The following is a 23,180-nucleotide window of genomic DNA, read 5'->3' as shown; positions in this document are numbered from 1 at the left end:
TCTTTCAATCTGCGTTTAAATTTTTCAAAAATCTTTATTAGTTTTCTTAGTAGTCGAAAAAAATGAATGCATTTAAATAGCATTGGACCAAGATTTTGCGGGGTATGCTTTCTTAACTGCATCATATTAATCTTTATATTTATTTTGTTTTGATTTCGATGCCATTTCTTCTAAAGTATAAATACGACTTACTAAGTAAATAGAAAACAATATTTTATTTCTGTTGGTTCTTTCAGAACTGTTGTTTCACACACAGTATGCACATGCAGCACATAAATGAACTAACAATTTAATATTTTTTTGCTTCCAGACGTTGTTCTGTATATAGAAGCGATTGTTTAAACCCAAAGAACAGTGTCTTATTGTTTGTTGTCCTGTACAAAAGTGCTCCCTAATATTATTTTAAGGCCGTGATTGATAAAAACGAAATGAAAAGTATGCGATAAAAGGAGCTATAATAGAATTATTCTTTTTAATTTTAACAAAGGTATATTTATTTAAAAACCTATACAGAAGTAAAAACTTCAAATTGTATTTTGGTATAAAATAGTTTATTTAAAACTTCTAAAAGTCATCCACATGGATTGCAAAACGTTTTCGTTCTGAACAGAACATCTTCAGTGCATTCCGCAAAGTAGTTATAACTAGCACACCAATGAAGGTGGTAACTTCAAAATATATGGCTTACATTGTACCTTATGATAAAATATTATGACTACGAGTCGATGTTACTAGATTAAAATATGTATGTGCCTAAAGAGCAACATGCTTCCCTGCTCAAAAAAACTAGGTACTTGCCATTTGAATTAGCACAGACCAACAGTTGGTCTGTGCTAATTCAAATGGCAAGTACCTAGTTTTTTCGAGCAGGGAAGCATGTTGCTCTTTAGGCACATACATATTTTAATCTAGTAACATCGACTTGTAGTCATAATATTTTATCATAAGGTACAATGTAAGCCATATATTTTGAAGTTACCACCTTCATTGGTGTGCTAGTTACAACTACTTTGCGGAATGCACTGAAGATGTTCTGTTCAGAACGAAAACGTTTTGCAATCCATGTGGATGACTTTTAGAAGTTTTAAATAAACTATTTTATACCAAAATACAATTTGAAGTTTTTACTTCTGTATAGGTTTTTAAACTATGGTATACAGCCAACTATTGGGATTTTTCCATTGATTTTATTGTATATTTATATGTAAACGTTTTGTTTTATTTTCAATTTCATATCAAAAACTATACGTTTTTATATGAATATCTGATACTTTAATGCTGGTAGAAGCTAGTAAAAAATTATTTTTATAGACACAATAGCAACAAATTTAAATTTACTAATATATTAAACGACGTATAGTCCATAGTATTTGACGACGTCGAATGGGCACTCATTACCCCCCTCCCTCTGTCGTACTCCGTCGTAATGGTCGTAATAAGCAAGCCCCCCTCCCTCTTCACAACGACGTAGTTTATGGATGACCCCTACACACATTACTCCACTGATGAGTTGTGAAAAGTTTTTTTTTTTATTAATGGCTTTGACATAGCCAATTAGCCAGACTATTTGTTTTTTTTTGTATGGTATTACAATAACAATTTTAAGTTAATATCTAAGCCTACTTATTATCTAAATTTACAGGGTGTTATAATATATTAATGAATACATTTTTCAATTTTGTGTGATATTTTTACAATTTTTAATTTTATTATCTAAGCCTATTTAAAATTTAAATTTACAGGACGTTACATATTCGTAAAGACATTTTAACGTGAAAATGTGAAAATTTAATGTGAAAAGTTATAGTCTAAAAAATCATTATGAAGTTGACTGGCCAGTAGGTTGTGAAAACCAGTGCCCATAAAACACAAAACAAACACACATTATACAAAATAAGAAACAAAAATATAATTTTTTTTACAAACGAGATTTTTAAATATCTTTACTAGTGCCATCTATTAGACGTTTACACTAATTTTTATGTTCCTTAGGTGCTTAGGTTTTGTAACCTAAAGCAGTGGCTCTCAACCTTTTTGAGTCATGTACCACAAAATTATTTTTATTATTATTTTTGCTACCACTTAAACTTAAACCTAACAAAAAAAACCTTTCCAGGTAGGTAACCTAATTAAGAGGATGGGTACGTATTTTCGACTGCAATGCTATTCAAATGGGGATTCATTTTTTTCGAATCCTGAGAAAACTAATAAAGTATTTTTGAAAAATTTAAACGCAGAATAAAAGATTACGTTATTGGCGAGTGCCGAAAGTCCCTGATAACTTCTATAATGTTTATTTTAATACATTACAGGGGTGAAAAACTAAGAGAAAATTTAGTGTGATATTTAATTTAAAATATCTCATTCAAAATAAACTTTTTATTTATTCTAAGGGATTTTCGGCCCTCGATAATAATATAGTCTTTCATTCTGCGTTTAAATTTTTCAAAAATATTTATTGGTTTTTTCAGGATTCGAAAAAAATGAACACAATGTCCGTGGTAATATTTCCAAATCTATCTTTGTCATACAACGCACTCAGTCGAATAGAACATTGTCAGCATGCTGTCAGTCAGACAGTGACAATCAGTGACAATTTTAAATATTTGACGTGGCATCGGGAATATTTTGAGTTGTTGATTAAATAATATTGATATATAGTGTATTTGATAAATAATTGATTTAAGACGTGCACTTAATAAAAAGTTATTTATTGTGTATTATTTGTGGAAGATCCAAGCAGAGAATACATCAGGTTAATATATTCTCTGATCCAAGTATTTTGTTGTTAAAGATGTTAAAAATTATAAGCGTTCCATAGTAACAATATATTATTAAAAAATCACTTTAACACTTTTCATATTTTCTCGATTGAGTATTAGTTTTTGTTGTACATATAAATTATTACAATCACTGAATACATAGTTAGTGAAAAAATTATCACATTTATTAACTGAATTAATAAGTTGCAATTATAAAAATAACAGTTATCCAAGAACATTCAAAAGACATATCTTTAAATTAATGATGACATTTTCAAGTAGTAATGTTTACATATCCATACCAGTGTGAATTTTACTGCACGTAATTTTCCGTGTAAAGACAGAAAAAGTAGGGATACCCGTAAAATATTTGCGAATTATGTACCGATGGCCTTAACTATCATTTATTTTCTGGATTTTTAAGGAATGGATAAAATAAAATTCAAAAAGACTAATTTTTTTTAGATTATATTTTTAGATTTTATGTACAGGGTGTTTATATGCAGGAGTAATGAATTGGCCATAGCTTAACCCTAAATTTCTGAGCTTAAAATAGGGCGATTTAAGCTAATTTACCTTAGTACGAGTGTTGATAATAACCGAAATACAGGGTGCCAAATTGAAACTTTTATTTATTTTTGAATATTTCCTGACAGAAAAGGAATAACGACACGAAATTTGGTATTTTTGAAGTTATACTTCTTTATGCGCGTTGGGAGTAAATGTATATGTAATACATCCAACTCACACAGAAATCTGGAAGCACCCCAAGCAACCAAACGAAGTTTTTATAACGTAGATAACACGTCATAAAAATGACCAATTGACGTGTTTCTATGACGTAGTACTGACGTTGAAAATCACGTGTATTTGTCTCATCGATTTGACGTCATAATGGTGACGATTTTAAAACGTAATCGTATCTACGTTTTTTTCACGTCGAGATCGTGACGATTTTCCAACGTCAAAAAGATGACGACCTTTATACGTCGATAAAATCACGTCTTTAATACTTTCAAAAAGTGACCTCTTTCAGATGTTTCAAAATAGTATAAAAAATAGGTAACAAGAAACCTATAGGCCTACTTCGCATGTGTCGAAGATATACTACCACTTGTTTAAGATCGCTTGTGCGCTAGAAGCAACATTGATTCTGAATGATTGTACCAGCCCTCACATTATATATAGAACTTTCACTAGTTATATATACCTACTTACTGTGTCAAAACTGAAACAACATATATATGAAACTAATAAATAATTTATTAACAAATTATCCAGCATACTTAATATCTTAATTTAACGCTGTCTTAATATCTTCATTTAACGCTTAATTAAAAACAAATAAACATAACCTCAAATAGTTGTCAAGAAGAATTACTGCATTAAACTAACTCACTGAGCAAAAACGCATAAACATCTCTTAATTAACACGTTTCTTCAACTAAATATCTAAATGAAAAGTCTTATTTTGGAACATTAACATATTTTAATTCCACAAGAATCAAACTTATTTGAATAAACTAAGAGAATAAGCAACTGTCAAAAAAGTTTAAAACGTTTAGTTGCTATATCTTCCCACATCATTCATACGTCTCGGTAGCTAAATTCTGCGTGCGGTGAGTTCAAAATCTAACAACCTGATAGACGCAGGTTTAATCCCCAATGCAAATTTAAAATTTTTTTATTTCTTTTATTTTTTTTTGTACATTTTATGATTGTAAGTATATTTATTATATTATTTTTTCAGAAAATACGTATTTAGTTTAAAATTTTGTCAACAATTATTATTGTTTAGAAATCATTTCTTTCATTTTTCAATGTATTTGCGTGTGTTTTATTCTTTTATTTTTTTTAATTTTCGGTATTGTTTTAATAAACATTTTTGGAAAGTAGTAAGTATTAAAATTAGTTTTATATTTAAATAAAATATAAATAAACTGTTTAAAGTATATTGATAACTTCTCAAGTGCGTACAAAGTACACACACATTCTTTTTTTAACGTATGTAAATGTCGTGTTATATTAGTTCCATTTTATCTTTGCCCATGTGACCCGATTTATTTTCAAAAAAGAATGTGTGTGTACTTTGTACGCACGTAAGAAGTTATACTTCTACTACAAATTATGTGATTTTTAAGACAATACCAAAAATTTAAAAAAATAAAAGAATAAAACGCACACAAACACATTGAAAAATGCCACAAAAAAATTTATTTCTGAACGATAATAATTGTTGGCAAAAATTTTAAATACGCATTTTCTGAAAAAAAAATTATATAACAAATATACTTACAATCATAAAATGCATAAAAAAATAAAAAAATAAAAACTTGCATCGGGAATCGAACCCGTGAATTTCGGGGCGTTTTGATTCGTAATCGAAGCCTAGACTCACTCGTCCAATTCCACATTATTTGTCATGTGGAAAAATAGGGTAACTGAACGTTTTACTGTTTGACAGTTGTTTTGAATATAATTAAATTATGTAGTTTAAATTTTGTGGAAGAAAATATTAAAATATAACAAAACAGTAAGAAAACAATATATTAGATGAAGATTGGTAGAACTTTTGTTGGTAATCAAATTAAGTATGTAAATCAAAGCATTACATACCTACTAGATAAATAAATCTACGCCAAAAAATCATAATTTAAAAATAAAAATCGGACCTAATTTGGGATTTCTCTCTAAAATCCCCATTCTTGAGAAAATAAATGTATGTATTCCAACCTCATCCAAATGTATAATTACAATATGATTATAATAAAATCTACTTACCAAATTAGAATCAGTTTTCCTTGTAAAAAAATAGTCCAAAAGTCCAAAAATATAGGTATATGAAAACTATTTAAAAAGGCAGTATAACTATTAACTAATTTTATTTCTTTTCCCACAAATTTCAAAACGCAACAACCATAAATAATCAAACTACGTACAGCTGTGCCACAGCCGCCATATTGAATAATTTTTGACATGTCATTTGAACATCCAAACAGAACAAAGTTATAATGCGCATGCGCCGGGATCGTAGGTTTTAACATATAAAAATTCACCCTCATATCGCCGGTAAAGAAGTATAACTTCAAAAAATTAAATGAAAAGAACAAAATGTATATACGTTCGTTTCACTTTATGTGTGCTTTATGTTTTGACTTAATTTGTTTGAAAATGAATCCTGACGCATGGGAAAAGTTAGAATGGAAGAACTATAATATTAGGTGCATAAGGATGGTTCTCAGTTTTGCAGAAATTTTTTTTATCGTGGAGTCTTTTATTTAAAACGTTTCTAAAGGTCATTCACAAAAGAATATATACAAAGTGCGAGGAACAACTAACAAAAACACAATTCGGATTTCGTGATGCTCTGGGAACACGGTAGGCCCTTTTTGCCGTACAAGTGCTATTTCAGATATTCAGGGATGTAAATTATGAGATATACCTATGCTTTATAGATTACCAGAAAGCATTTGGCAGAGTGAAACATAACAAATTAATAACTTTAATGCAAGAAATTGAAATTGACAACAAAGATCTGAGAATAGGGCTTTTCATTCACAGTCATTTGTTTCGAGCTTCTGTTAAATGTCATATAATCCGTGTATATTAATATTATACCTACACAGATTATACAACATAGGTATTATGTATTATGACAGAAGCTCGAAACAAATGATATTCTATGAAGAGCCCTATTATCAGAAACATTGATTACAATCTAACGGCCAAAATCCAAATAGAAGACCAGGGCTGTACGACAGGGCTGTATTTTATCTACACTACTATTTAATATTTATTCTGAGTGGGTGTTTTAAGGAATTTTAATAAACGGTGAATGGTTGAATAACATTAAATATGCAGATGACACCATAGTTCTTGCCGATAATCTGAATTATTTACAGATATTAATAATTCGGATAACAGAAGTCAGCAACAGATACGGACTAGCTCTTAACATAAAGAAGACCAAATTTATATATTATGACAATTAGTAAAAAAACAATACTGAACGCTCAACTTACAATCAACCAAGAGAATATCGAAAGAGTCGAGCGATATACATATCTGGGCACCAATTTAAAATTGAAATAGCCAATGGTGCCACTCCACAGAAATTAAACAGCGTATCAAAAGCAGCATTCGTTAGAATGAGACCCATTTTCAATAGTCGAGACATATCATTAAAAACAAAATACCCTCTGTTGCAAGTTCCGTATGCTACATAATATATTCACAGTTCTGCTTTACGGAATGAAAGCGTGGATACTTACTGTTGCATCTATAAATCTGCTCGAAGCTTTCGAAATGTGGTGTTATAGGTGCGTCTTACGTATATCCTAGGTTGACCGAGAATTACTAATGTGGAAGTCCTGCTTAGAATGGGGAAAGAGTGTGAAGTTCTCATAACCATCAAAACTAAAAAATTAGAATATCCAGAACATGTAATGAGAAATCAAGAACGCTACGGCCTTCTTCAGCTAATTCTCCACGGGAAGGTAAATGGTAAAAGATTACCAGGAAGAAGACGCATTTCAAATGCTGACACGGTACTCTTCAGATGGTAGGGTTTCTTGACCTTAGCATGATCAAATATTCGTTATCTGTAATGTAATTTTTTGTGTGAAAGTCCTTTGTGCTCGTTTTTGATGTTTTAACTTTCCCGGCTACAAAAATCCAACATTAACATTGAGGCAATTTTTTTCAACAGACAGACAAGGTTTTTTTCCATCAATAAAAACTGCATAAGAAATAGAATTCTTTTTATATCGTACATGGAATCCATCTCTCTTCATAGTGGTATTTTGAACTTTTTGACTATAGCTCTAAAGATGGCTTTATAAGCCGAAAGCGCTCAGCTAGGAGTTAGGTATATATCTTACTTTTAAGTATTATTGAGCCTGGGTTGACATAATAATACAACAGTATGTTGGAAATACTACCTACTCGTTTATTTAGCTTACATGCAATAATTAAGTACACGTTAACAATAATAGCGAGGATGAATATCTCATATGAAAGGTCACTTCGCGCATGTGTGTAATAAATTCTCCGGCGAACGCACTCGTGTCCGTGTCATTCATCTGCGTTTCATCTCCTCATTAGTCTGGGCTGATTATCGGAGAATAGGCCATTTTTGGGAAAATTAATTTACCAGCAATTTTATTCCTGGAATCGAAGCTTATGATTATATACAGAGAGAGTCTGTAAAGTGGAATAAATTCAATATCTCAAATACTAATTGTTTTTTTGGAAAATGCTCAGACCCGTCGATTAGTATTTCAAATTGTCCTTTTTGACATTCAATAATAATGTATTGATGAGATCTTGATTATTGATATGAGATAATATTCTTATATGTCATTTAATTTAATCAATGTATTAATAATAATCTAATTAATTTACCAGATCACATATCAATATGTTTTCAATCTCAGGGCGAATTATAAAATTAATTACTTACTCTCGTGGCTTCTAAGTATTTCTCAATGGTTCCTAATCGGGATAGGAAAGAAAAGAGTAAAATAATACACACATATGGGTTACAATTATAATCAAAATATTGTTTATTTTATTTAAATGGCAATCACTGCTTAATATTTGCTAGATCTTATTTTTCTTAAACATAACATTTACAAATGGGAATCTTATTTCCTTTTGGTTTCCAATTGAAAGTTTTTATTAACATTTAACTATTAGGATTTATTAGCAACAATTCTATTTAAGTTTGATGAAGCTTTTCTGATATTATTTATTATGTTCTTCAATTTATAATGTGGTATTTAATACGAAAAACCCATACATTCATGTCCAAACAAATGAGACTGACCTTTTTCTGGTGAACTGAGAATGTCTTCACACAAGACCCGTTTCCTGCTATCCTTGGCTGCGATCAAAACCTCGTCCTGGCTTTCAGTAATGTTCTCCTTTGAAAACTAGCTCGTATAGCTCTCGTACCTGCTTCTGTCGTGATGCTGTATTCTACCTTTTTCGAAACTGCAATCAGCTACCGGGACACTCTTGGCTCAAGGAGGTTCTTTTACTCTCAACCTGGCCTACCTCTCGTTCCACGATAGATACTCCACACTCACGGAACTACACCGGCTTTCTCACTCTCCGTACACTACCGTCTACTACTGGAATTCACTTCTCGACAGCTCAAAACATTCTGCTCTCTATTTTTCATTCATTCCCCTACTTTCTAAATATCCCTTCCAGATTCACAAATCAACCTTCCACCACCAATTCTCATTCGCAGTATTCCTCAAAACCAATTTTTAATCTTTCTAAATATGCTTAATGGATTTCAAAAGAAAAATAGTTAATTCCCATTCTAAAATTACTTTCTACTATTTACAAAATTTAATGACCTATTATCTACTTCAACTGAGTCATTTTTAGCATAGGCTAATGATCGAACCTTCCGCGAACAACGATAATGACCTATTATCGATTTCACTTGAGTTTTATTTAGCATAGGCTAATGATCGAACCTTCCGCGAACAACGATAATGACCTATTATCGATTTCACTTGAGTTTTATTTAGCATAGGCTAATGATCGAACCTTCCGCGAACAACGATAATGGTACGCGCCATTCACTTTGTTTTTTCTAAGCGCATTGTCCCGAGTTCCGTAAGCTTTTTCTAATCACTTCTTAAAATTAAATATAACAATTTGTTGTATACAGGTTGTTCTAAATTTATATGCCCGTGGTTGAGAAAATTGAAAATATTTTACCTATATTAAATTGAATTTTGTTTATAATTATCAAATTTTAATTTTCATATCAAATAGAAATATAACAGTATACAGGGTGTCCCAATTTAGAGATATGACGTCATCGTCGATTTTCTTTATTCTCTACCATATTCTCTACAAATTTTTATTTTCTACCATTTACAAGATAATAGAAAATAACAAAGTTATATCTGTAATTTGGAATATATTCAATAATTAAAATACTAACTGTTTTTTTGAAAAATGCTCAGACCCGTCGATTAGTATATCAAATTGTCCTTTTTGACATATAATAATAATGTATACAGGGTGTCCCAATTTAGAGATATGACGTCATCGTTGATTTTCTTAAATGGCAACACTGTCATTTTGATAGCTATTTTGATAGGGTGTGTAAAGTTATACACAACTGCAAAATTTCAAATTTGTATTCTCTACCATTTAGATGATAATAAAAAATAACAAAGTTATGAAAAAGAAGTAATCAACTAATAATTGAATTTAATTGTTTCAATAAATTAAGCAAAAACTCATAATGTTGCCCTCAATTATTGTCAAATTGTCAATGGGCAACGTTATGAGCATTTGCTTAATTGAAATAAATAAATTCAATTATTATTTGATTACTTCTTGTTCTTCATAACTTTGTTATTTTTTATTATCTTGTAAATGGTAGGGAATACAATTAAACGATTAAACGATTAAGAAAATCAACGATGACGTCATATCTCTAAATTGGGACACCCTGTATACATTATTATTATATATCAAAAATGACAATTTGATATACTAATCGACGGGTCTGAGCATTTTTCAAAAAAACAGTTAGTATTTTAATTATTGAATATATTCCAAATTACAGATATAACTTTGTTATTTTCTATTATCTTGTAAATGGTAGAGAATAAAAATTTGATATTTTGCAGTTATGTATAACTTTACAAACCCTATCAAATTAGCTATCAAAATGACAGTGTTGCCATTTAACAAAATCGACGATGACGTCATATCTCTAAATTGGGACACCCTGTATACATTTTTATTGAATGTCAAAAAGGACAATTTGAAATACTAATCGACGGGTCTGAGCATTTTCCAAAAAAACAATTAGTATTTGAGATATTGAATTTATTCCACTTTACAGACTCTCTCTGTGTATATTAATATAGTATGCAAAGTCCGCAGATAGTGTGCTACTTTTTTTATAAACAAAATTACGCCCGAAAATCGTGTTTTTTTCAATTATTGCTCTATAACTCCGAAGATTTTACTCTCCGAAGATTAACTTTACAACAAAAACACTAAAATAAAAATTCACCGCAATTAAATTCTGCATAGAAATATGTTTTTCCCGATCTGCTCCGACGAAAATTTTCCTCGGAAAATGCGGGTTTTCCCAACAAAATCTTTAATTTTCAAATAAAGTTTTAGATAAGTAATTATCTATCAATAATTAAATAATTTGGTGACTTAAAAGCCTTCTTGGTTTAGATTAGAGTTCCAGAAGCTGGTGAAAATTGAACGAATATTTTAGCAACAATTCAATTGTTAATTAATAATTTACGGTCGCAATAATAACCAAAATAATTATGATATACTAATCAATCTTTGAAATGTTATAAAGCCTATTTAACATTTTGTCGACAAAATATAAATTTTTTATTTTTTTGCATAATCATTAAATGTTAAAAAAAATAGTTATAAACAAATTAACGTTTCTCAAAAAGTTTTTATTATATTTTAATTTTAAAAAATAGTTATAATGCGTATTTCAAATATCTTGAAAATGAATGCTTTAAAACTTTTTTGCAACCATTTGCAAAAAAGTTATGAAACAGCAAAGTAAACATACGATTATTACGTTGTTTATAATTTTTTTAATTCTTTCAAAGCGTAAAAGTGAGTTTAAATTATTGGTTTAGATTATTGGTTTAATGGTTATATTTTAATTAAAGATTATAAATATATTTTTTTGTAATTTACACGCGCGAAAGTAGACTCATACAGTACTGCAGCTAAAATTTTCACTGACCGCCGCGCGACGTACACTTAATAAATAAAATTATATTATTATGTATGCTGCGTGTCAGTCGCTTCGAGTGAACATTTTAGCTCCGGCTCTGTAGCAAGCCTACTTTCGCGCGAAAAATTACAAAAAAAGTATTTTTAATCTTCGATTAAAATATAACCATTGAACTAATATTTAATATTCTTTGTGAGTAATTAGATTGTACCATAGACTCACTTTTAAGCTTTGAAACAATTAAAACCAATTATAAACAACGGAGAGATCGTATATTTACTTTGCTGTTTCATAACTTTTTTGCAAATGGTTGGAAATTTTTTTTAAAGTATTCATTTTCAAGAACTTTGAAATACGCATTTTAAGTATTTTTAAAATTAGAATATAATAAAGAATTTCTGAGAAATGTTAATTTGTTTGTAAAGATTATGCAAAAAAATGAAAAATTTATATTTTGTCGACAAAATATTAAATAGGCATCATATCTTTATAATCTTTCTAAGTTTGATAAATGTCTCATGATTATTTTGGTTGTTATTGCGACTGTAAATTGTTAATTAACAATTGAATTGTTGCTAAAATATTCGTTTAATTTTCACCGGCTTCTGCAGTTATAATCTATACCAAGAAAGCTTTTAGCCAATTATCGATAAATAATTACTTGCCCAAAAAATTTATTTGAAAATTCGAGATTTTGTTGGGAAAACCCACATTTTTCGAGGAAAATTTTCATCGGAGCAAATCGGGTAAAACATGCCTCTATGTAGAATTAATTTGGGGTGAATTTCTATTTGAGTGTTTTTGGTGTAAAGGTAAAATCTTCGGAGTTATAGACCAATAATTGAAAAAAACACGATTTGGGGGGGGGGCCATTTTGTTAATAAAAAAAGTAGCACACTATCTGCGGACTTTGCATACCTAGATTATTAATATATAGGATCATAATATTCGATTTACTAATTAGACCAGCGTATTTATAACTATTTTTTTTTCAAAATTTAAAGATTATGCAAAAAAACGAAAAATTTATATTTTGTCGATAAAATATTAAATAAGCATCTCATCTTTATAATCTTTGTAAGTTTAATCAATGTATCATGACTATTTTGGTTATTATTGCGATCGTAAATTGTTAATTAACAATTGAATTGTTGCTAAAATATTCGTTTCATTTTCACAGGCTTCTGGAATTACAATCTATACCAAGAAAGCTTTGATGTCACTAAGTTATTTAATTATTGATTAATAATTACTTACCTAAAACTTTATTTGAAAATTAGAGTTTTTGTTGGGAAAACCCGCATTTCCGAGGAAAATTTTCGTCGGAGCAAATCGGGGAAAACATATTTCTATATAGAATTTAATTGCGGTGAATTTTTATTTGGGTGTTTTTGTTGTAAAGTTAAAATATTCGGAGTTATAGAGCAATAATTGAAAAAAATACGATTTGTCGGCGCCATTTTGTTTATAAAAATAGTAGCACACTATCTGCGGACTTTGCATACCTATATTATTAATATATAGAATATAGGATCTTATAATTCGATTCCAGCAATAAAATTGCTGGTAAATAACTTTTCCATGAATTTTGCTAATTAGCCCAGAGTATCATGCATGATTATAGAGCGAGAGCCAGTTGCATGATATACCTACCGATACATCACACTTACACACTTCAAAAGTACACTTCTCCCTGTTTATCTGTAGTCATAAGTGTGTACAAAACTTTTTCAGTCTTTACATTAATAACGAACAAGCATTACGTCGCGGTAAATTTGAATTACTCCTGGTTTAAAAACAGAGCATAGTCATACGGAAAAAGTCGCTAAAACTGTCCAACCAAGCTTACAGTCAACAATGGTTTCATCAGGACATCTTTTACACGGCCAGGGGGGGGGCCGGGGAGTCTCTTTGAATACTGCGCGATCATTTTGGGGATCACCTTATTTCGCGTTGCAGTGATTTTCCATAGCTATCGCACTCACCAGACCTAACCAAAGATCTTATACACATAGATTTGGCCAACTCGGAAAAATAGCGTAACGCGGAGCAGTTCGGGTCGGTGGTCTATCTATCTCCCTCTACCGGCGCTTAGCTTTCTCTCTCTAGCATATGATGGCCGCCGCCTGTGTGTCACTGTCGTTCCGTTACTCCCACCTCTTGGTAGATACGCTCGCACGACAGACAAAGATAGCTAAACCACCGTACTTGATATCGACGTTACACCCCGATGCATTGAGTGGCATATCCCTAGCCAAGTCTATTTTCTTTACATGTCTCTGGACCTAACGGCACCTGACGCGTACATATAGGGCTTTTCATTCACAGTCATTTTGTTTCGAGCTTCTGTCATATGTTGATAAGCTCAAAACAAATGACAATCGACGAAAAGCCCTATTATGGGGAATGGAGAAGGAGGCAGATCGATCCACCGTCCGACGTGGTCTGACATTCCGGAATTGCGGACTAGAATTTCTTTCGTGAGAGGGCATCTTTAACATCTGTTCTATCGGGAACGTCGCGTCGTCGTGATGAATGTTTGCAAAGCTATATGGCTAAATCATGTATACCAAATATATTAATGATAATAAACATTTCAATATTCATTTTAGTATCATTGTGCTAGCAAACTAAGAGAGTCAATAATATTCAGCTCGGCGGGCTACTATTGATGGAAATGTGTACTTAAATAAACAAAGGATTATTCCATAAAACAGGTAGATCTTTGTTGACAAAATTTCACACCTTGAAGAATAGCATCCTGCTGAGGACTGAGCTGAATATTAATGACTCTCTTAACTCGGCACAACGTCTAGAAATTATTTAGCTGTATTACGAAAATAGGCGTTCAATGAGGAATGTGTTTCGTGCGCTTAGAGCAAAAGAATGTTTTCCGATGAGGCCCGTTTTTGGCTTAATGAGGATGTGAATAAACAAAATGCCCGTACTTGGGTTGATGAGCAACCCAAAACGGTTAAAGAGTTGCCAATACATTCAGAAAAAACCACTGTTTGGTGTGGTTTATGGGCCGGTGTCATCGTGGGTCCATGTCTTGGACCGGCCAGAATGTTACTGTGAATGGAGACCATTATCGCGCCATGATGCCATGATAACGGATTATTTGGTACCAGAAATTGAAGTTCGTAGTTTAAGTGACACTTGGTTCCAAAAATATGGCGCCAACTGGCATACATCCCGTGAAAGCATGGCTTTACTGAGAAAACGGTTCGGTGAGCAATTTATTTCACGCTTCGGACTAGTGACTTGACCGCCTATACCCTGTGACATCACACGTCTAGTCGTTTTCCTCTGGGGCTACCTCAAGTTTAAAGTCTACATGAATAAACCGACTACGATTGAGGCGTTGGACGCCAGTAGTACTCGAGTCACTGCAGTCACTGGTCAAATATCCATCGAAAAGCTCGAACGCGTCATCGAGAATTACACCTTCAGAATGGACCGTCTTAACTATTCTGTCTAAATCCCGACCCGAGGATTAGCGGCGTGTAATTTGGGTTGCCTATATAAACTTGAATCAACGAAATGGGCCTTTTGAGTTATTTAAAACGCTGAAAAGACCATTTAGTGATAATAAAAACCGATATTTACTGCGGTTGCATGATATTTAATATTAAAATAGTATTGGATGTGGTAGAATGTAGACTCTTTGTATAATTACCAATTGAACAGTGAAGCTGTTAGATCAATTTTCGGATTCAATCATTTCTACTGTTCACAGTTCTGTGTTTGTGTTTGCTTTTGAGTAGGTATTTCATTTTCTTGACAACGAAAATGTTCGGTGTGGAAAGAATTAATAAGTGCGTGGAATGCGGAAAGCTGTATAAACGTAAACATGATTTAAACAGACATGTAAAAAGTTCGCATCCCGACAAATTGGATGAAATTACCCCAAAAGTGCTTAAAGGCAGGGTGGGTTGTGATTGCGCGCAGCGGTCAAATACCTCCTGCGGTTCTCTCACTCTAATACCCGCAAGTTAGGTTTGGACCGAAGGGTTAGGTCTCTCTCCTTTCTGACCGCTGCGCGCAATTGCAATCTGCCCTAAAGGCAACGTCTATAAGTGCGAAAACTAGCTGCAAAAATTCCATTTGAAGCGGTTTTAGATGAAGTGAGAGATGTAATTTCAGGCACAGACAAGTTTCAAAGTTAGTAGTAGGTAGTATTAGTTACATTGCTTTGTACAGTTGTAATATTTTCTGATTATTAAACAGGTCCGTTTCGCAATTCAAGTTTATATAGGCAACACAAATTACACGCCGCTAATCCTCGGGTCAGGATCTAGACTCGAGTCGTCTTAACCGCAGTCATGGTCAACATCTGAAATAAAATTATCTTTAAGAAGTAATTGTAAAGAATAGTCCTTTTTTACGGCAATAAAGATCTTCAAATAAAATTCATTTTTTTCATAGTTTCTTCTTTTTTAAAAAAGTACCTCTAAATGAATCACCCTTTATATAGTTCTTCTGAGTGCCATTGTCCGAGTTGTGAAATTACATTAAAAAGGTTTAATTTTATAAACCAGGTAAATCCATCGTTTACAGAATTTCTCAACTCTAACAATAGCACCCCGCTCAGCTGAATATTAATGACTCTCTTAGATAGTTGGTCACACGTGGCCACACTTTACTGTTTATTTTGCCTGCCGCATACTATACCCCTAGCATAGACCACCAGTCATACATGTACCACAGGTTGAGAACCGCTGATCTAAAATATACTCGGTCTTGTCAATTGTCAGTCAAGTGGTTGCGTTCGTTTTCATTTTCATTCGTTGTTGGTCTTTTCGTTTTTCTTTGGTCGGTGTCGGTAAAACAGTAATTTGTTTATTAGATAGCGGCCCAAGCCTTGTTTTATAGATGTTTTTTTACTTGTTCAGCATGAAAATAGATATTACGGTGCTTTTTGACGAATTAGATTATTGATAAATATATACTAGTTCTAAATACGAAGAAAAACGGGATTGAAACGTTGAAAATGAATAGTTTCCTCAGTCAACCAGGCCCAAGCCGGTCTTCTCAATCAGGTACCAATTCTACCAATCCTCCTACAAGGGCAAGACTTCGTCTTCGTCCTAATCGTGGCTTTGCTAGTGACTATGATTATCAAAATCAACAATCGTTTTCAGGAGGTGATATGAATAGGGTTTTCAACAACCACAGAGGTGCACAAAATTATAACCCTATTTATCCAAGCGGTGGGACTTTCCCTATCCCTCCTCCCTTTAACTTCAATCCCAATCAGGGAAAGCAAAATGAACAATCGAATAATAGATATAGAGGTAAACGTGATTATCACAAAAGCAAACCTCCACACAGGACAGAAAAGAGAGCAGACAATCCAACAGCAAGAAGAACAGACAGACAAGATGTACCTCATCAAGGACCTACACTTAGAGAAAAGAATGATATTGCAGACGTTCCTGTGACTCTGAATTTTCAGTCTCCAGAAAATATGTCCTCTGAAGGTGCCCCTTGCAAATTGTACAAGTGCCCTAAATGTTTACGCCACTTTGATTGTACAAGTAAGTATACCTACAGTTGTTCCAATGGATCTTTGCACACGTATCAAATTATTCATGAAAATTACTTTTTATAGGTACTATACTACAATCACAATCAAGATGCTCTAGAAATAAACAAACCAAGACAAGTTTAATGTTATGAGGAGCACTCCCAAATCGTAATTTACAATGTATATACTGTTATGATCTGCTTTCTATTACTTTTATATTAATTATTATTTATTTGATCAATTATTTCATTAATGCAAATCATACATAAAAATATTAAGAAAAAATCTCTGGGTGCTTTTTGTCAAAGAAAAATTTAATTAAATTCTCTTAGGTTATACTTATCCTTTCTCGTGGCTTCAGTATCTCTTAGTTGATCCTTATCGGGATAAAATAGGAAAAGGAAATAAATAGAAAAATCATAAATAAACACATACAAATACCTTTATTATCAAAAGCAATGCTCTATAAATTTATCAATTAAATCCTGTGGGCATAACTGTCCAAAAGAAACTTTTACCATATAAATTAATCTAATTCAAACAAATATTTATCGCTTTGTTCTTGATACCTTAATAAAAAACAAGCTAAACAAACAAATTTGGTATTCGCAAATTACTTATACTTCCTATTAAATTTTTGAAATGTTGGAATCTTAAATGCATATGCTTTTACGTAAAAAATTTAACTTCTGATTATAAAGAAAATCTATCACATAGGTTATTGACTGACCTTTTTGATTCACACACAATGATGTCTCCTCTTGACCCAAACAGCTCCTCCTTGTTGATTATGTTAGGCTACCAATCAAAGCCCTCTCCGTTCTCAGCAAACAATCCAGCAGGATACCAGCAACTATTTCTCCAAAACACAAACCAGGCCTCTTTTTGCCAGTACTCGTTCAATAAACTCCAAAACTCTCTCCTCTCTTTCTCTCAACAATAATCTCCTGAGACCCAAGTATCTTTTTTACTTGGTGTCACAAATAATTTTAATAACGATAATTCTTATAACTTACTCTCTTGGACTTTACGGAATCAAAAAGGTATTTCTTCTCGATTTGATTTGTCTCTCGTTCCACTTTTCAGCTACTCTCACTATCAAAACAACCACTAGTACTTGCTTCTGAACTACTCACGAAAACTTTTGACTGCTCTTCTCGAATGCTGGTGACACAATAATCCCTCTTTCCAAAACTATCTGAAAATTCAACCTTCTCTCCTTCCCATTCCAAATTGCCAAACCAATCAGAGACATTTCTTCTTCCCCACTCTTTTTTTCATTCGAAAAACCCACTCATACTGTAAAAAATATTCCTGCCATCATAATAATTACTTTCAGGAAATTCTACAAAATTTACAAACAGTTAAACAAAAAGAGATTAAAATTCCAAACTTTCTTTACCTTAATTTTCTAAGAACTAATTTCCTATGGCTTCTACCTTTCCCGTAATAAACAATGGGTTTAAAATAATAATCCTAAATAACTTTCACTTCACTTTTATTTACAAATGTCTTTAGTCTTCATGGAAAAATTCATTTAGGAGAAACCACCTTGCGTGAAAGCTAACTTCTAATAAATATTTACAAATCAATATACAGGGTGTATCACATTTATGTGCCCGCGTTCTATTAAAAAAAATAAAAATTTTTATTCTATCTTTGATTGAAACACAATAATACATTGTAAATCCCAAATCATGTTTTACAAAGTTTATACATTGTAAATCGTGATTCGGGAGTACTACTCCTAACATTCAACTTGTCTTAATTTGTTTATTTGTATAGACTGTCCCATTGCCTATGTTCCTTATACTGTAAAGTCAAGGTGGAACATACTGTAGACATGTTTATCCCTGCACCATTTCATTTTATGTACAGTCGGAAAAATGAAAGATTATCCATGAACAATCACATCGATCACTTATTTTGTATTTGCTGTCTTTTTCTATACTGTCTTTTTCTATAACAAACCTTTGTTATTTATAGAAAAAGACAGCAAAGACAAAATAAGTGATTGATGTGATTCTTCACCAGTAATCTTTCATTTTTCCCACTGTATGTACATATTTAGCTTTGAATGAAGATTTTAATGGAATGTGCATACTACACATTTCACTAAGCAAAAATAAAGAGATAAGAAATCTCAGAAACACAATGTAATCATACCCAAATTACAAATTAAATGATTCATTTACATAATATCCTTTTTATGACTCATCTTTTCCCTAGCAAGTATTTTACTGATAACTGGCCAAAAAATGTACCTAATCACTAAGCAGTTATGTATGGTTCAAGTGGAAATCCCTGGGACTGTGCATTTTATCAATGAAATAAGATATATGTCTCAGACACTCTAGAAGCTGCTAAGGATAAAATGTTTTAACATCCCATTAATCATTGTAAATTACTGGGCGGATATTAGTACAGTGAAAATAATAAGAGGAGAACAGGATAATAATGATTATAAAGAATAAATTTTAAAGTTTTTTCTATTTTAATGACAAAAAAAGCAAGCTCATTAGCAGAAACCAATTCAAAATTATTTTGCACATCATATGTGAAACATTATTTGGTTGAAAAATCTCATTTTTGTTGGCACAAAAATATATTAATTTGTCTGGACTAAATTACAGTTCTGTTTATCTTGTTACTATCAACATTCACACAGTGTTGCCCAACTGAATTTTGTTATTTTGGGTGTAAATTTTTTCCAGGGATCTCAGAGGGTACAATACCTACAGTTAGTTGTAGATACAGGCTGATCTAAACCAGATAAAAGCACTTGATTGGTTGAGTTCATGTCAGTGTTGAAAAAAAACTTTTTTTAAATTCTATACAAAACACATGTTTTTTTGTTTTAAAGTTTTTTTTTTTGCTTTAAACATGTTTTATTTTGTTTTTAAATGTCATGTTTTAAACTAATAAAACATGTTCAAAACACATGTTTTTTTATTTAAAACTTTTTTTTTTTGTTTTAAACTTGCGTTTTTTATTTTAAATTTTATGTTTTAAACAAATGAAACTTGTTTAAATCATGAAAAAAAACATTGTTTAAATCATATTTTCTCAACATAATATTAATAACTTTGATTTTACTTTTCTTTAACATAATAGATAAGAAAGCCAATTGCACTTAGAAGCTATTACCTGGGGGAACCCCAGACTAGTTACTATTTATAAATTCGCATTGCAAGTTGGCTATTGCAATAAAGCCTACTGTAAGTTATTTTGTGGTTTTTATTGATTTTTTGAAACATGCAAATGGCGAATTTTTGTATGTAATATGAAGAAACTTCAAGCAGGGTATATAAATGGCTTTGACCCCAGCTCATTTTTTGGCAAATTTGCTTGATAAGTGCTTTACTGGAAATAAACTTATCATCCATCCATTATAAATTATCATCCAGAAGCATTGCCAATTATTATTAATTACCAGGCAAAGTGTCTACCTTTTAAAATTTGTAATGGAACATTAAGATATATTAAATTAAAACTGTTTTAGAAAGGCAATCTACAATTTTAGAATTCATATGCGTAATAACTCTAGTACCTATATCAAATAAACTAAAACACATATGAATACTAAAATTGTAGATTGTCTTTCTAAAACAGTTTTAATTTAATCTCTAATGTTTGATTACAAATTCTTTTTGTAAAATCGGCATCATCGCTCTAAAAACTCTCATAATTAAGGACTAAGCATTGTCTATGTTCCTTATACTGTAAAGTCAAGGTGGGACTGACTATAGACATGTTTATCCCTGCATGATTTCATTTTATGTACAGTCGGAAAAATGAAAGATTATCCATGAACAATCACATCAATCACTTATTTTTTATTTGCTGTCTTTTTCTATAACAAACATTTGTTATTTATAGAAAAAGGCAGCAAATACAAAATAAGTGATTGATGTGATCCTTCATAGGTAATCTTTCATTTTTCCCACTGTATGTACATAATATTTAGCTTTGAATGAAGATTTTAATGGAATGTGCATACTACACATTTCACTAAGCAAAAATAAAGAGATAAGAAATCTGAGAAACACAATGTAATCAATACCCAAATTACAAATTAAATGATTCATTTACATAATATTCTTTTTATGACTCATCTTTTCCCTAGTAAGTATTTTACTGATAACTGGCCAAAAAATGTACCTAATCACAAAGCAAAGCAGTTACCTACAGTTAGTTGTAGATAAAGGCTGATCTAAACCATATAAAAGCACTTGATTGGTTGAGTTCATCTCCCTGTTGAAAAAAACATGTTTTTTAAATTCTATACAAAACACATGTTTTTTTGTTTTAAACGTTTTTTTTTGTTTTAAACATGTTTTATTTTGTTTTGAACATGGGTTTTTTTATTTTAAATTTTATGTTTTAAACAAATAAAACTTAGAAAACATTGTTTAAATCAGCGGTTCTCAATCTGTGGTACATGTACCACTGGTGGTACATTTCATTATTTGAGGTGGTACACAAAATGCAAAACAGCCAAAATAAGCACCACTATTATAGTTAATTAGATCACCTAGCTAAATAGGTATTTCAGTTGGGTGGTACCAAAAATAATAAAAAGTATTTGGTGGTACATGACTCAAAAAGATTGAGAACCGCTGGTTTAAATCATATTTTCTCAAACATAATATTAATAACTTTGGATTTTAACTTTTCTTAAACATAATAGATAAGAAAGCCAATTGCACTTCGGAGCTATTACCTGGGGGAACCCCAGACTAGTTACTATTTATAAATTCGCATTGCAAGTTGGCTATTGTAATAACACCTACTGTAAGTTATTTGGTGGTGTTTATTGTTTTTTTGAAACATGCAAATGGCGAATTTTTGTACATGATACAGTGGAACCTCGATTATCTGTCTCTCCATTAACCGTCACCTCTGTTAACCATCAGGGTAGGTACATACAGAAGTTGTATTGACCACATAATCAAAAATTTTAATGTAAAAAAATAAAAAAAGTTAATTTGATTTGTGATGAGGACACAAACGGCTACCCATTGCTGACAGATAAAGAAATCGTTGAAATGGCAACAAAGGCGGACCAGACAGATTCAGAAGCTGACACAGACTTGGAATTTGACTGTAGCTGTGTTGATGGACCTATTTTAACTGACAAAGGTTTGCGTAAATAATCTAGAGAAGCTGCATCGCATATGCAATAATTCATCAAGTGGCATTCTCAACAAAAAAAAGCCAATAAATAGTATGGTATAGTTAGACCCAAACCCAGACATCCAAAGTGAAAGTTATCCTCCAACACCAAATTGTTCTATATGGTCCACATAATGTTCAGAAAAAAGTCACACCATTTTGAGCGTCGGGTTTGGGGGGGCGGGAGAGGGGAGAGAAATCTGCAAATTCGTAGTTTTTTAGGTTTTTCGTCAATATTTCTAAAACTAAGCGGTTTAGCATGAACAACCCTCTACACAAAATTGTTCTACATTAAATTTGAAATAAAAAAGGCCCTATACATAACCCTTCTAAAATGTACGGTTCCAAAGTTACGGAGGTAGTATAGTATAATTGGTCCAAAAAAAGGCTTAACCCAGACATCCAAAGTAAAAGTTTTCCTTCAACACCAAATTGTTCTATATGGTCCACATATTGTTCAGTAAAAAGTTATACCATATTGAGAGTCCGGTTTGGTAGGGAGATGGGGGAGAAGTTGGTAAATTAGTAGTTTTTTTATGTTTTTCGTCAATATTTCTAAAACTATGCTTTAGCTTTAGCGTAAGGAATGTATTATAGAAAAATGTTCTACATAAAATTTAAAACAAAAAAGGTTTTATACATAATTGTTATAAAATCAACGGTTCCAGAGTTACGGAGGGTGAAAAGTGGAGGTTTTCGGTACTTTTTATATTTACCGATTTCTCCCCCCCAAACCCGACGCTAAAAATGGTATGACTTTTTTCTGAACATTATGTGGACCATATAGAACAATTTGGTGTTGGAGGATAACTTTCACTTTGGATGTCTGAGTTTTTGGTATAGTTATATCATAAATATTGCCCAAAAAATATAAAAAGTTTCGAAAATCTCGACTTTTCACCCTCCGTAACTCTGGAACTGTTGATTTTATAACAATTATGTATAGAATATT

General features: G+C 31.6%; 1 protein-coding gene across 3 annotated transcripts in view; it reads left to right on the top strand.

The window, feature by feature from the left end:
• Positions 1–16,281: 16,281 nt before the first annotated feature.
• LOC126889739 (uncharacterized) overlaps positions 16,282–23,180 on the top strand; it is a 194,580-nt gene continuing 187,681 nt past the window's right edge. For 2 of the 3 annotated variants that reach the window (XM_050658289.1, XM_050658288.1), the window contains exon 1: positions 16,302–17,063. In XM_050658289.1, the coding sequence (XP_050514246.1) occupies positions 16,517–17,063 (547 nt within the window). In that variant the 5' untranslated portion in view covers positions 16,302–16,516. Of the gene's footprint in view, positions 17,064–23,180 lie in introns of all 3 variants that reach the window. The other variant, XM_050658290.1, reaches the window with a different exon arrangement.

The sequence above is a fragment of the Diabrotica virgifera genome, chromosome 8 (genome assembly GCF_917563875.1).
Source record: "Diabrotica virgifera virgifera chromosome 8, PGI_DIABVI_V3a".
NCBI classification, from domain to species: Eukaryota; Metazoa; Arthropoda; class Insecta; order Coleoptera; family Chrysomelidae; genus Diabrotica; species Diabrotica virgifera.
The sequence above is the reverse complement of the archived record's forward strand: the minus strand, read 5'-3'. Positions and strand labels throughout refer to the sequence as shown.